At 50.5% G+C, this 16,017-nt stretch overlaps 1 protein-coding gene across 1 annotated transcript; it reads left to right on the forward strand.

Annotated features, from left to right (window-relative positions):
• The first annotated feature begins 4,323 nt into the window (after positions 1 to 4,323).
• On the forward strand, positions 4,324 to 12,848 carry LOC716322 (spermatogenesis-associated protein 31E1-like). The gene is given in 8 exon segments (XM_077966429.1): positions 4,324 to 4,561; positions 5,358 to 5,415; positions 5,955 to 6,015; positions 6,277 to 7,297; positions 8,420 to 11,255; positions 11,258 to 11,332; positions 11,545 to 11,726; positions 12,093 to 12,848. Coding segments are annotated over 8 exon segments (5,217 nt in total). The 5' UTR covers positions 4,324 to 4,333.
• The last annotated feature ends 3,169 nt before the right edge of the window (positions 12,849 to 16,017 follow it).

Genomic DNA, 16,017 nt, shown 5'->3' on the forward strand with positions numbered 1-16,017 from the left:
TATTTATTTTTGTGATCTGGTCTATGTTTTCCAGGCTTGTCTCAAACTCCTGAACTCAAGCAATCCTCCTGCTTTGGCCTCCTGAAGTACTGGGATTATAGGCATGAAAACAGATATCCAGGGTTACGCCACCCAACCCTGGATGTCTATTTTTAACTAAGCAGCTTTTAACCATTGAACTCTTTTGTTTAAAAAAAAATCTTTAAAAATCTCTTATTACCAGACTCTAGTGAGGACAGCCAACATTTCTGGCTTTTGAATTCTATACCAGGTAACCTCTCACATGAAACTAATAAGTTTTAACTAAGGTTATACTTAACCATGAACTCACAAAGTGTTTCAAAGAGATGGTAAGCAGTTTTTTGTTTTTTTTTTAAACAAGATTTAGAATTTCCCCAGGGTAGTTCAGAGAAAGGAAAATTCAAGACAGGAAATCAGATGCTATCCATGGGCGGGGGGTGGGGGAGAATCCTCAAAAAATGGCAAAGTTACACAAATAACAAACCAGAAAGGAATCATTTCCAAAGCCAAGAACTGAACCAGGGGCAGCCACTGTCAAAAGACAAAAGCCTTGGTTACTGCATTAGAGCATTCAGCAGGTTCTGTTGCTCTTTCTAGAAGTAGCCTAGAGTAGCCAATTTCGAGCTTGCAAAGACTTTAAACTGCTCAAGATAATTTTTAGGGCTATGACATGAATCCCCAAATTCCTGTCTGTTGGATGGCAGAGACCAAGAGAAAGTATCCCCACATGGTCACAAGGTTAAGGTCTCAAGCACATAAAGCAAAAAGAGAGAAACATCATATGGCACTGGTCTCAGGGACCCCCAGCAAAGTTTATAAATTACCAGCTGCTAGGCTGGCTTAAAAAGCAGGCTTAAAGGGGTCCTAAGCCCACCTTCTCTCCTGTGATACCTCTCTCTCCATTAAAGAACAAAACAGAAAGACAAATTCTTAGCACAAAGTGCTCCAGATTTGCTACAGCCTAAGACTAGTCTCACAAATCCTTTTTTCTATTAATCAAACCTTTGCAGAGGAGACAAACAGTGATGTTTACCATTTGCATTCACCACCCCCCCAACAAACACACAGAGGGAGAAGGAGAGAGAGAGAGGAAGAGAAAGAGAGAGAGAGAGAGAGAAAGAGAGAGAGAGAATTGCTAAGAATTTCTTACCCTTTTTGTTTGCCAGCATACCAGGTTTCTGGATTCCCTTTCTCTGCAGCTTTCAGAAGAACAGAGCAGCTTTGATGACCCTGCTCACTGTATTACAGCTATGGGAGCCAAGCCCCATTACAAAATAAAATCATCCTTTTCTGTTTGATGGAACCATAGGCAAAAGCTTCTCAATTTTGCAAGATACTGCCCAACAGGCTGCATAGGGAATCAAATCAATATTTTCCATCCCAGCCAAAGCAAAATACGTATAACAAAAAGACACAAGTTACCTTGTTCAGCACCAATTTTGACCTGGCAAGGCTCAAACTTTCTCCTGTTGGCCCCTGTTATCTTTGATCCACTCCAGGTGGGGAGAGATGACTTTCAAATGGTAATTCAATGTGTAATCTCTGAGCAAGACAACAAACCTGACAAAAACAAGCAATGGGGAAAGGATTTCCTATTTAATACATGGTGTTGTGAGAACTGGCTAGTTATACACAGAAAATTGAAACTGGATCTTTTCCTTACACCCTATAAAAAAACTAACTCAAGATAAATTAAAGTCTTAAATGTAAAAGCCAAAACTATAAAAACGCTAGAAAAAAATCTAGGCAATACCATTCAGGTCATAGACATGGGAAAATATTTTATGTTGAAATCGTCAAAAGCAATTGTAACAAAAGCAAAAATTGACAAATGGGACCTAATTAAACTAAAGAGCTTCTGCACAGCAAAGGAAACTATCATCAGAGTGAACAGGCAACCTACAGAATGGGAGAAAAATTTTGCAATCTATCCATCTGACAAAGGTCCAATATCCATAATCTGTAAGGAACTTAAGGAAGTTTACAAGAAGAAAACAAACAACCCCATTAAAAAGTGGGCAAAGGACATGAACAAACACTTCTCAAAAGAAGACATAGATGTGGCCAACAAACATATGGAAAATAGCTCAACATCACTGATCGTTAGAAAAATGGGAATCAAAACCAGAATGAGATACCATCACATGCTAGTCAGAATGGCAATTATTAAAAAGTCAAGAAAAACTGATGCTGGTGAGGTTGGGGAGAAATAGAAACACTTTTACGCTGTTGGCAGGAATGTAAATTAGTTCAACCATTGTGGGAGACATTGTGGCGATTCCTCAAAGATTTAGAACAGAAAATGCCATTTGACCCAGCAATCCCATTACTGGGTATATACCCAAAGGAATATAAATCATTCTGTTATAAAGATAAATGCATGTATATATTCACTGCAGCACTGTTCACTGTAGCAAAGACATGGAACCAACCCAAATGCCCATCAATGATAGACTGGATAAAGAAAATGTGGTACATATACACCATGGAATGCTATACACCCATTAAAAAGAATGAGATCATCTCCTTTGCAGGGACATGGATGAAGCTGGAAGCCATTATCCTCAGCAAGCTAACACAGGAACAGAAAGCCAAACACCACATGTTCTCACTTATAAGTGAGAGCTGACCAAAGGAACACATGCACACAGGTAGGGGAACAACACACTCTGGGGCCACTCAGAAGCAGGAGAGAGCATCAGAAAAAATAGATAATGCATGCCGGGCTTAATACCTGGATGATGGGTGGATAGGTGCAGCAAACCACCATGGTACACACTTACCTGTGTAACAAATCTGCACATCCTGCACATGTATCCTGAAAGTTAAAATAAAATAATAAAAAAATTAAAAATACACGAAAGATCTGAATAGACATCTCTCAAAAAAAGACATATGAATGGCAAACAGGTATACAAAAAGGTGCTTAACATCACTGACATCAGAGAAAGGCAATCAAAACTACAATGAGATATTATCTCAACCCAGTTAAAATGGCTTTTATCCAAAAGACAGGCAGTAACAAATGCTGGCGAGGATGTGATGGGAACCCTCACACACTGTTGGTGGAAATGTGAGTCAGTACAACTTCTATGGAGAACTGCTTGGAGGTTCCTCAAAAAGTAAAACTAGAGCTACCACAGGATCCAGCAACCCCAATGCTGGGTACATACCCAGAAGAAAGCAAATCAGTATATTGAAGGGATACCTGCACTCCCATGTTCCTTCTAGCACTGTTCACAATAGCCAAGATTGGAAAGCAACCTAGTTAATGTCCATCAACAAACAAATGGATAAAGAAAAGGTGGTGCACATACGCGGTGGAGCACTCTTCAGCCATAAAAGACAGTGAGAGCCTATCATTTGCAATAGCATGGATGGAACTGGCGGTCATTAAGTGAAATTAGGTAAAGAAAAACAAACAACCATGACATGTTCTCTCTTATTTGTGGGAGCTAAAAAGTAAACAGTCAAACTCATGGAGATACAGAGTGGAAGGATGGTTACTGGAGGCTGGGAAGGCACAGGGCGAGAGAGGTGGGGATGGTTAATGGATAAAAAAGGTAATTAGAAAGAATGAATAAAACCGAGTATTTGTAGTATTTGACAGCAACAGAATGCCTAGAGTCAATAATAATTTAATTGTACATTAAAAAAATAAAGAGTATAATTGGATGGGTTGTAACACAAAGGAAAAAGGTTGGAGGTGATGGACACCCCATTTACCATGCTGTAATTATCATGCACTGCAGGCTTGTATGGATCTCACATACCCCATTAACATATACACCTACCGTGTGCCCACAAAAATAAATATTAAACTTTTAAAAAATTATGAAAATCATCATCATAATTCACAACGATCAATAAATATAAAAAATGTACATTCTATGTCTGAGTTGATGCAGGGCAAGAATGTATTAAGAGAGAAAGAACTGCAAACAAACAACATCCTGAGAGCAAGAAACCGGAGAAATAACAGAAACTCCAGGGAGAAGCCTAGATCTTAAAGAAGCGAGAAACTGAAGGACTGGCACAGAGATCTCCACAAAACCAGGTGACACTTGTGTTCCAGGAAACAGAATAGAAAAGGGACTCAGGGCTGTCTCTGACAGGTGAGCAGCTAGAGTGGGAGGGAGGGATCCGGGGGACCCAGGAGGGTGGAGGGACCCAGGGCTGGGAGCTGAGGGCGGGGCTGTGCTTCAGCCTCCTCCTCCCACTGCCCCTCCCCCTGCCCCCAGGAGCCCTTTGTGAGGAAGAGGCCCCAGCTCTGTGATGCAGGCCTGGGCCCCACTCCCTAGACCCAAAGGGGATGCCCAGCCCTCAGTTGCTTGAAGGCGACATTGCACTTCAGATGGAGAAAATGCTCTTTCCTCTGAAGAGCCCTAGTGCCACATGGCTGAGCCCCAGCTCCACTCCCTGGATGATGGATTTCATCCTCACCAGTGTGTGTGGCCTGGTGCTCCTCTACCTGTTACTCTCCTACCTCCACAGTGACCCGCCCTCACCCCCGCCCGGGAGGAAGAGGAGCAGCAGGGAGGTAAGGAGCCCTCAGCCCAGCCCCACAGAGAAAGAGTCTCTCTTCTTTTCCTCCCCTCATTTCCACTTTTCCCAAACAACGAGAGACGCTCCCACGATGGGAAATCTCGTCATCCCTCTAGGGCAGGGCAGGGCAGGCAGGGGTGAGAGTGGGCGGAGGATACCACCCCCAGCTCCCAGACCATCTGTGGGGTGCGCAGGGGGCGTCAGGGCAAAAACCAACACCAGACTCAGTGGCGACGACCGGGTCAGGAGAGGAGTGAGGTCTCTGTGGGAGGAGAGGCCCCAGCCCTGCCTCATCACCCCCTTCCTGGGCCAGGTGCCTGGGGGCCCAGCCTCCTCTGTGTGATCTGGGTGTGATCTGGGAGCTGTGCTGAGCCCCCGAGAGCCTCCCACAAGAGCCTGGATTCACCTGTGGCTGCACCCCGGCCACAGCTGCTGCTTCCTCCTTCACCACAACCCCATGGTCCCGGCCTCCTCTCCATTCTCTTCCCAAGCAGAATCCTACCGGCAGCTCAGAGGCGCCTGCAGACCTGAGCCTGGGTGTGCCTTCAGGGGAGGAGCAGGGACTGGGAACAGCCGGGGCGGAGCCACACAGAAAACCCCTCCTTGCATTTTCCTAAGAAGGAAAACGGAAAACATTTCATTCACGATAAACATGAGTAAAAAGCGCACACAGAGCTCCCTGAGCTAGAGGCAGGGCGCCGTGTCCTTCATGAGCACTGCATGTGTGCAGCTGGTCTGGGGAGAGGAGACTGAGAACTGGTCCCAGCCCCTCATCCTTTCTTGCCTCTCAGCCTCAAAGGGAGAGAAGGGGGAGGTCCAGGAGCAGAAAGAAGATCTCAGCTCTGAAAGGTGAGGCTCTGCTGCTCCCCGGGACTCCCCAGAGGTGACAGCATCGCCTGTGCCCGAGGAAGTCATTTGCAGAGGCCTGAGAGGGAAACTCCTGGGAGGGAAATCGGAACCTGGGGCCTCAGATTCCCTGTGGGAATGAAGCTGGGGGCCTGGGACCGGGATTGCCCATAAGGGGGCGGTGTGGGGAAGGGACCAAGGCCTGCGGGGATATGGGCGGAGGTCAGGGAGGCTCCAGGTCCATGTGGACAGCTGTGTACCTTGGCCATGGCTGACTCCTCTTTGAGACCACCCGTTTGCTCTCCCAACACGATGGTTGTGACACCCATGAAGGGGTGGACGTGGAAGCGCTTTTTGCAAATGACAAAATGCTGCACAGTGGACACCTTCCTGTCACCATCAGGGCCATGTGTCCTTGGACACAGATGTGTGGGCTTCAGGGTCTAGTTCCCTGTGGTGTCCCCTAAAGAGACATCCACTCAGCCTCCGTGAGGTTCCCAGGCACCGCCCTCTCCACCATAACCCTGTCTCCTGACTTCCAGCTTGCAGAAACCTCCTGAGGGAGCTGGAGGAGACTCGGGACCTGAACAACCTTCTGGAAAGGTGAGGAGCTTCCCCCTTCTCTCCATGTCCTCCTTCCTACCAGGGCCTCTGATGCAACCCTAGGGCCTGCTGGTGATCTGGGAGGGAGAGGTCCTGGGAAGAGGAGAGGGGAGGACTGAAGCCCTGGGGCAGGCTTAGGCAGAGCTTTGTGAAGTCAGCAGTGGGGGAGGTGGAGGAGCTGTAGGCCCCAGGTGCCCACCCCTCCTGGCTTCCTGGCCCCACCTGCCCCTGGCTGCAGCTTGTGCCTCTTGTCTCCTGCAGCCACCTGAGGAAGCTCGCTGGCGAGGGCGGCTCCCATCTGCCATTAGGTGGAGACCCCCCGGGTGACGTGTGCAAACCAGCGCCTGCTAAGGCCCACCAGCTGCGTGGGAAATGCATGCCAGATCTGTCTCCCACCAGCTTGTCCCCAGCAGCTCCCCCAGCTCCTCTGGCCTCCACCCAGTCACCAGGTCCGATGACCTTCTCAGAGCCTTTTGGACCACACTCAACCCTGAGTGCCTCCGGGCCTCCAGAGCCCTTGCTTCCCCTAAAACACCCTGCATCCCGGCCACATGTGGTTTTTCCTCTTTCAACACAGCCACATGGTCCCCTGACCTCTCTACCTCCACCCGACTCCAGCCTGGCTGGACTTCAGTGTGGCTCCACAACACGCCCCGTCCCCAAGAGCTCCCCTCTACACAGCCAGTTACTGCCTTCTCCAACCAGGGTGATCTCTGGCCTTGGGCGCTCCAGCGATCCCATCTGGGACCTCTATTGCTGGAGGGAGGCTGCCACCACCTGGGGCCTCTCCACCTGTTCACATGGCAAATCCCAGCCACAGCATCTTCCCGACCAGCCCCTAGAGGCTTCCTTCTGGGGAGACCCCACACCCAGGCACGTGGAGGTAGGTGTGTGCACATTCATCCACCCTGACGTGCAGAAGCTGCTGGAGACTCTCATCGCCAAGAGAGCACTGATGAAGATGTGGCAGGGGAAAGAAAGGGAACGGGCCGACCACCCGCAGATGACATCGCTGGGGAAGGAGTGGGACATCACGACTCTAAATCCCTTCTGGAACGTGTCAACCGAACCACAACAGCTGCCCCGTCCTCAGCAAGTCTCTGACGCCACAGCGGTGGGGGACCACTTGCAGCAGAAATGCAGCCAGCTTTTCTGGAACCTCCCATCTTTCAACAGCGAGTCCCTGGTAGCCACAGCCTGGGTTTCTAGCAAGCCTTCCTCACAGAATGCGCACTCCGTATCATTGGATGAAGCCTCCACTTCTCTTCCAGGTGAACCTGAGGTCGAGGTATCCTCACAGCTTTCCCAAACACCGTCTTCCTCACAGAATGCACACTCTGTATCACTGGATAAAGCCTCCACTTCTCTTCCAGGTGAACCTGAGGTCGAGGTATCCTCACAGCTTTCCCAGGCACTGTCTTCCTCACAGAATGCACACTCTGTATCACTGGATAAAGCCTCCACTTCTCTTCCAGGTGAACCTGAGGTTGAGGCATCCGCACAGCTTTCCCAGGCACCGCCTTCCTCACAGAATGCACACTCTGTATCATTGGATGAAGCCTCCACTTCTCTTCCAGGTGGACCTGAGGTCGAGGTATCCTCAGAGCTTTCCCAAACACCATCTTCCTCACAGAATGCACACTCTGTATCATTGGATGAAGCCTCCACTTCTCTTCCAGGTGAACCTGAGGTTGAGGCATCCTCAGAGCTATCCCAGGCACCGCCTTCCTCACAGAATGCACACTCTGTATCATTGGATGAAGCCTCCACTTCTCTTCCAGGTGAACCTGAGGTTGAGGCATCCTCAGAGCTTTCCCAGGCACCGCCTTCCTCACAGAATGCACACTCTGTATCACTGGATAAAGCCTCCACTTCTGTTCCAGGTGGACCTGAGGTTGAGGTATCCTCAGAGCTTTCCCAGGCACCACCTTCCTCACAGAATGCACACTCTGTATCATTGGATGAAGCCTCCACTTCTCTTCCAGGTGGACCTGAGGTCGAGGTATCCTCAGAGCTTTCCCAAACACCATCTTCCTCACAGAATGCACACTCTGTATCATTGGATAAAGCCTCCACTTCTGTTCCAGGTGGACCTGAGGTTGAGGTATCCTCAGAGCTTTCCCAGGCACCACCTTCCTCACAGAATGCACACTCTGTATCACTGGATAAAGCCTCCACTTCTGTTCCAGGTGGACCTGAGGTTGAGGTATCCTCAGAGCTTTCCCAGGCACCACCTTCCTCACAGAATGCACACTCTGTATCATTGGATGAAGCCTCCACTTCTCTTCCAGGTGGACCTGAGGTCGAGGTATCCTCAGAGCTTTCCCAAACACCATCTTCCTCACAGAATGCACACTCTGTATCATTGGATGAAGCCTCCACTTCTCTTCCAGGTGGACCTGAGGTTGAGGCATCCTCACAGCTTTCCCAGGCACCGCCCCAGCCCCACCACATGGCCCAGCCCCAACCTTTCACTCCAGCCTGGCCCCAGTCCCAGCCCCCGCCTTTGGCTGGGATCCAGACCCAGGCCCACCTCTCACCCCCTGTCCCAAGCCTACCGTGCTCTTCTCCACCCCAGATTAGGGACTGTGGGGCATCTCACCCGACAACCCAGGAGAGGACAGAGTCTGTCATCCCCGCTGGAAAGGAGAATCTTGAATGGACCTTGAAGAAGCGACCAAAGTGGAAGAGGGTTTTGCCCTCTCTCCTCCAAAAGTCTCCGACTGTCCTGAGCCAGCCCACTGCCCACCTTCCCCAGGAGAGGCCAGCCTCCTGGAGCCCCAAGTCAGCCCCCATCCTTCCCGGGGTTGCCACCAGCCCTGAGCTCCCAGAGCACCGGTGGCAAGGAAGGAGTGCCATCCACCAGGAGCAGTCCTGTGGCCCTCCCAGCGGATTCCGGGCATCTGGGGACCTGCCGCCGCCTGAGGGGGAATTCCCAGGGAGGCCCCAGAGTCGGGCAGCAGACACGCAGGAGGCCCTCTTGCCCTCCCAGGCTTCTGGATTTGCAGGGAAGGGCAGGAAGGATGTGCAGAAGGCCGGGTTCAGGAGCTCCGGAAGGTTCTCTGGGAAAGGGTGCTTACGGTCCAAACTAGGGCCAGACCCAAGCCGGGATCGAGGCTCAGGAAGGACCTCAGTGAAGTTTCTGGAGGAAGACAAGGAGGAGGCGGAAGGTGACATGTGGAGGCCCTGGAAGTACCAATCAGTAAATTCTGCACCCAAGGACCCAGACAAGAAGCATCTGGAAAACAAGCTGCAAACCCATCTGGCCAGGAAGGTGGGGGAGATCAAAGAGGGCTGGATCCCCGTGCCTGTGCGTCGCTCCTGGCTCATGGTCAAATGTGCTGTTCCCCAGTGTGACGCCCACAGGAAACCCGGGAAGCTGGCATCCTGGAGGGGTGGGAAAGCCCACGCGAACACCTCCCGCGAGCTTTCCTTCCTCCAGCCCTGCACCCAGCAGATGCTGGAAGTGCATCTTCTAAGGTTCCGTGTGAGACACAGGTGGGGTCCAGACCTCCAGTCCCTGGAGCCCATAAATGTCTGGTCAGGTGAGGCTCAGGACCCACCCTTCCCACAATCCACCTTTCCCCCCTGGGCCTCCTGGGAATCTCGGGACGAGTCTGCAGCCAACGTTCCCATTTTCCTGGGAAAACGTCCTCAGAACGGTCCAGGAGACAACAGAACAACAAGCAAGTCAGTCCTGATGGTGAGTGGCGCTCTCGCTTCCGCAGCACCTGAGCAGGAGGAAGCCCAGAGGCCCCTGAGAGGGTCCCAGTCAGCTGACACCCATGGGCGATCAGAGGCCTTTCCAAGTCGACATGAGGACAGGGGGTTTTCTCAGCCCCCCACATGCAGCCTTGTGGGCAGAACCTGGCAGAGCAGGACTGTCCTGGCATCCGGGAAACCCAAACCCAGACTAGAGGGGAGTATGGGTTCAGAAATGCCTGGGAACGAGGCAAGGTTTGAGAGTGAGAGCATGTCCCCAGGAGACGTGTGTAGTAGCAGAGCCCTGCAAGAGCTCAGCATAGGGTCCCAGTGGGCAAGGGCCGAAGATGCCCTGGAGGCACTGAAGGTGGGGGAGGAGAAGCCCCCCGCTTGGGACGTCACCGTGGGAGCCAGTGTGAGGACAAGTTCAGGAAGCATTCAGGTGGATCTGAGGAGCACGGGGGCTCTGGGGACCACTGATAACCCCTCAGGGTCTACAATCTGTGTTGCTCAGGATCCAGAGCAGCTGCGCCTGAAAGCGCAGGTGGTCAATGAGATTGCGCTCCTAGTTCAGGTGGATTCAGAGGAGCAGCCACCAGGCCGTGCCTCGGGCGTCCTCCTCCAGGATGGAGCCATAGATCTGTGCCTTCCAGGCTGCCACGTGGACATGCTGCCCGCCACAGACAGGCTGCCCGCTCAGACCCCTCTGTCCACCCCCCAGAGTGTGTCCAGTAAGAACACGACAGTTTCCCAGGGGCCATGGGCCCTCCTATGGAAGGGAGGGGACAGCTCAGGGCAGCGGGAGCCTGGGAGCCCGAAAGCAAAGGCCCCACAGAAGAGTCAGAAGACGCTGGGCTCTGCGGACAAGGGCGAGGCCCGCAGGAGACCCAGACCAGAGGAGCAGGGACACGGCTCCAAGGGACCAAGGACCTCTGAAGCCAGTGGGAGGAGCCACTCTGCTCACACCAGGGAAATAGGCGACAAACAAGAAAGGAAATACAACCAGCCTCAGCCGGAGAAACGAGAGACGCCACCTGAAAGCCACTTCCGGAGAAAGATTGGTCACCATCCACGGGGTCTACACCCCAGGAAAACAGGCGCAGGGTGGGAAGACGTCCTGGAGAAAGGCAAGCCTGGGGCAGATGCTGTCCAGAGCTGGGGGTCTGGCCCAGCAAGGCTGTTTATGGACTGCATGGTTGATGAAGCCTGGACCATCAGCAGAGTTGTGGGGCAAATCCTGGTGGACAAACTGGGGCTTCCGTGGGGACGTGGTCCCTCAGACGTCAGTCGCCACAAAGGTGACCTCCACGCCCAGGAGAATGTGCCTTCCTGCGGCCACAGGGGTCACTGCCACCAGGAACATAGCAGAGAGATGAGAGCTCCGGCCTGCAGCCCCAAAGCCACCCCCAGGGGCCACCACTGTCCTGTCAAAAACAGGAACATCAGGGACAGAGACAGCAGATGGGCCCCACCTCCCCGGGAGCCTGTGTCCCCAGCTGGCCCCCACCACCACAGGCCACGAGTGGCAAGCGCCTCGGGTGGCCCCATCCACGGCCACAGGAACTGAGGTCTACACAGGGGTCTTGCCTCCTGAACCAGAGAAGGCTTCTTGCACGTCTCCTGGGGGCGACGGGGTTCTACTCAAATAAAACTGACACCTACACGTTAAGCCTGTCCTGCCTGGGTGATCACAGCCATGTGTTCCCGACTTTGACAGAGAAGTTCCCAATACACTTGGTTTCCCTGCAGAGGTGGTGGCTTCTGTCTGTGCCATGCTAGGACACAGGAAAGGGCTCAGCGTCCGCTCCTTCTGAGTGCGGCTTCCAGAATGGCTGGGCCTGGAGGAGGCTGGCAGGGACGTGGAGGACCCCCTCTTCTCCCTGTCCAGGGAGAAACCGTGTCTGGTTTCCAAGCTGGATCACGACCCAGAGCCTTCAGGACGTGTAAGGACAGCAAACCCTATGGCGACCCCACCGGGTCTGGCTCACTGCATCCCCGTTCTCACTAAGGTAACTTCTGTACTGCTGTAGGGGCTGGGTCTGCAGGGGCCTCACAGCCTGAGGGGCTGGTAGGCTCCCCTGAGGCTGGAGGAGTGATGGATCCCAGCAGCCTCCCTGCCCCGTGGTAGCCTGGGAATGTGGGAGTGTCCTGTACTGGCCCTGGGTCAGAGGCGGGACAGCTCCTTCCCAGATGTCCTGGTGGGGAAGAGGTGACACCCTCCCCAGACCCTTCCCTGCCTGCTGAGTTCCGGGACGGACCTGGGCCCCGCCAGCACTTGGCTCAGCCTTGATAACACCACTGGGTTTGCGTCTGGTGTCCCCTGCCTCACTCTCCAGAGCAGTCTCCCGGCCACTAGTGTGGGGTGTCTGTTTCAGGAGGCACCCAGGGCTGCTGCCTGGCCCCCTGGCGGGACTCTGCGGTCAGGAACCACAGGAGGGGACCTAGGCCCAGGGCGGGAGGTGGGAGAAGAATCCGGGAAGACGAACATAAGTTTGCAAGTGCAGGATCCACAAGCTGCCCACAGCTGTAACCAGGGTCCTCACAGTCCGGTGATCATTACAAGTAAAAGTGGTCAGTGCCACTCCCAGGGCAGAGGGACCCAGAAGTCAAGGGCTGGCCTGGGTGACACAGCACATCTATGGCTCCAAGCCCAGGTGCTGGCAGGGGACACACTGGGCCTCAGAGGATCTGGTCACATGGTTCACAGGGAGAGTCCCCACAGGGCACGGTCCTGGGCTCCTCCGTCCTGGTGCTGGGTCCCTCCTGGCCATCCCCAGGGAAGGCAGGAGCAAAGGCAGGAGCTGGTTCCCCAGAGGGCTCTGCCCAGAGAGAGGTCTGCACCTGCAGGGGTAGTGGAGGCTGAGGACAAGGGGACAGGCCTGTACCCAGGCGTGGCGGCACCCATGCTGGAGACCTGTTTGGAAAAGGCCCTGGTGTCACTCTGGGCGCCCAGGCTACTGCTGGAGCCAAGTCCTGTCTGGGGTGGTGACCTGGGCAGCCCCAGTGTGGGCCCAAGATCTATGGGACCCCGGATCCTGGGACCTGCAGCAGAGGAGCCCCAGAGAGACCCCCATGTACACCCCACACTCAAAGATTCTCACATTCATAGAGATTTCAGAGATTCCCCATAGTGACCCCCAGAGACCCCAACAGAGAATCTGACTGCGATCCCCCCATGAAGACCCCCCAGAGGGACCTCCCCACAGAAACCCCTGACAGACTCACACAGAGGCCCTTCAAAACTACACGGAGACCCCCACGGAGACCCCCACGGTGACTCTAACAGAGACCTGCACAGAGAAATATATCAAGGTCACTTTGCCACCCCCTGAAATCCCAAGCACTGCACCTGGTGAAAACGAGCGGCATCTACCTCATTCCAGCAGCGCTTTCTCCTGGCCGCCCTCTGCCCTCTTCTAGAGAAGATTCCGAGAGAAACCGAACAACAGAACAGCCTCCTCTGTCAGAGGGCATCGGACTCAGAGCGACCCCCGACCCGCCGGCAGACCCTTCCCCAGATCACCCAGGCCCAACCCCCGTGCTGATATAAAGGTGCAAGCGCTCCTGACAGAGCGGTGGGAGTTTCTCTGACGCTGTGCCTCCCAGGCCGCCCTCAGCCCCTCAGGCCGGGCTCCCCTCACTGCCAAGGAATCCGCCCGCTTGTCTGGGTCGGTCTTGCTCACGGGGTCCTCCTGCGGGCCTTGTGCTGGAGCACATGGAACAGGAAGGATCTCGGCTTGGACACAGCTTCCTCCGAAACCCTTCGACTCCCTGCGAGGCCAGGCTGCCTGTGCTGGGTTCCCCGCCCTGGCCCTTTCCCCTGTGACAGCCTCTGCAGGCCTGGACATGTTTCTCCCAGAACCCTGAAAGCCTCTGGTGGGCCCGGTGAGGAGGGGGCGCGCCTGACCACACTCCCGCTACTGTCCTCTGTTATAAATTATTTCATAACATCTTAGTTAACGGGCACAGGGATCCATGCTTCCTTATCTGCCTCATATATAAGTTGCATCACTAAAATCATATTTTCATAAAGGGTCTTAACTCTTTTCAGTAGCTAATATAATGTGTCAAGGAAAATCTGTAAAAATAAAATGGCATTGATAGTTCTAATTTAGTGGTATAAATAAATTTCCAGATTCAAATTATTCCATCTAAGTTACTTATTTTATAGGTCAAATATGAATGTTCTAGTAAGTCTTTTAATTCTTCAAAGTAAACTTCTGACGTTTAGAGAATACAAACTAAAAAGCAATTTTGCTTTAAAACATTCTTTCTAATGTGCCACAAATTCATTTTAAAAAACTATTACCAAAGAGGATATTTTTTAAGTAATTTAAATATACAACTTGCAACAGACACACATACTGTAAATCCAGTCTTCTGCAAATGAGGAGCAGCTATATGTTTACCTTAACATCCAAAATGCTGAATCTATACAACGGGTTGCTTATTTACAACCACATGTAAAATAGGGTATTGATAAATAATTCTGCATGCGTATTTGTTCTGTTTGATCATTTTTAAAAATTATTGAAAAGAATTGAAAATCATCCAAAACATCATCTGTTTGAAAGGTGTTAGAAAAGAGAGTGTAGAAAAATAGGACTGCATTCTTATTGCCTAATGGTTTAACCTCAGTTATAAATACACACATATTACACATATCTATGTGTGTATATGTGTGCACATGGCTGTATCCCCATACATACATATGTGTGTGTTGTAACATCATTCAATTAATATCATCCATTCTATCTTTTGCTGGAATACACTGTTTTTATTATTCTACAGAGCAGGGCACATCACAATTAATCTCTAGACTTGAAGCCCGAGTAACTATTCTCTCTCCAGCAGTTTCTGCCAGTTCTTGGGTTTAGAAATTTCCTCCCTGCTCACCTCCACTGGCAGCATGTCTATCTCACCTAAGGCCCCCTGGTTCCACTCCTAATGCTCCGAAAATGTGATGAGCATAAAGAGAGTTTTCCTCTCAGGAAAACAATAATGGCTTGATCACTGATTCATAAAGAAAGGTTAATCTATTTCATTTGTCTATTAACCCGGAAAAGCATATTGAATATTTTTCTTTTTTAGAATAAGTACAGGTACACATTGGTCTTTTACTGAAAATTAAAAAAAATCATTAAAAAGTACATATAAATAAGAACAAAGTACTTTTATCTAGCCCTAGATCCCAATAATTTTTTAGAACTGTCTTTTCCTAAAAGGTTTATAGTAAAATCTTTTATATTTAAGTTTGCAAACCATTTCAAGTTAATTAGTGTATAAAGTGTGAGGTTTATACTGAGATTTTGAGCTTATAAATGTTTATTTGCTCCAGTAACATTTATTAAAATGACTATCCTTCCTCCTTCAATTGCTTTTGTACCATTGTCAAAATGAGTTGGGCATATTTGCTTGGATCAGTTTCTGAGTTCTTTATTCTGTTCAGCTGACTTATGTGTCCATCTCTCCACCAATATCATGTGCCTTTTCATATAAACTTAAAATAGGTTTATCTATATGCGTAAAAAATATGTGGCTGGGGTTTTGATATGAATGTCATTAAGTCTACCCATCCATCTGAAGACAGTTGACATCTTTGCTATCTTGAGTCTTCCAAACCATTAATAAGGTATGTGTGAATTTATTTAGTTCTTCTCTCAATTCTTTCATGTACATTTTGTAATTTTTGCCATCTTGATTCTGCATGTCTTGTCAGATTTATGCCTAAGTGTTTTCTTTAGAGCAATTGTAAAGGTATTTTCAGTTTCCACACACTCATTGTTAGTTCATAGAAATATGATGAATTTTGGAGGATGGATCATTTATCCTGTGAACTTGCTCAATATTATTATTTCTACAAGACTTTTTTAGTTTCTCTGAGACATTACGAAGACAATCGTGTCATCTGTAATAGAAGCCGCTTTCCTTCTTTTTTTTTTCAGTCAGTATGCCTTACTTGTTTGTTGCCCAATTGTGCTGACTAGAACTTTCGGTGCTCTGTCAAACAGCAGTGGTGAGAGCAGACGTCTCTGCCTTGTTTCCACCCTCAGGGGAAAACCATTCAGTCTTTCACCATTAAGTATGACATAGCTGTTTGTTTTTGATAAATATTCTTGATAAAGTTCAGGAAGTTTCCTTCTATTTCTATGTTTCTGGAAGTTTTTAATCATAAAACTGTGCTTTATTTTGGTAGATGTTTTTTCTGCATTAATTGAGATAGGTAGCATACATATTTTTGAATCATGTTTCTTTGTCCCAGTTGATATTCCTTGTGTTTTAATTGACACGTGTACATAA

The sequence above is a fragment of the Macaca mulatta genome, chromosome 15 (genome assembly GCF_049350105.2).
Source record: "Macaca mulatta isolate MMU2019108-1 chromosome 15, T2T-MMU8v2.0, whole genome shotgun sequence".
Lineage (NCBI taxonomy): Eukaryota > Metazoa > Chordata > Mammalia > Primates > Cercopithecidae > Macaca > Macaca mulatta.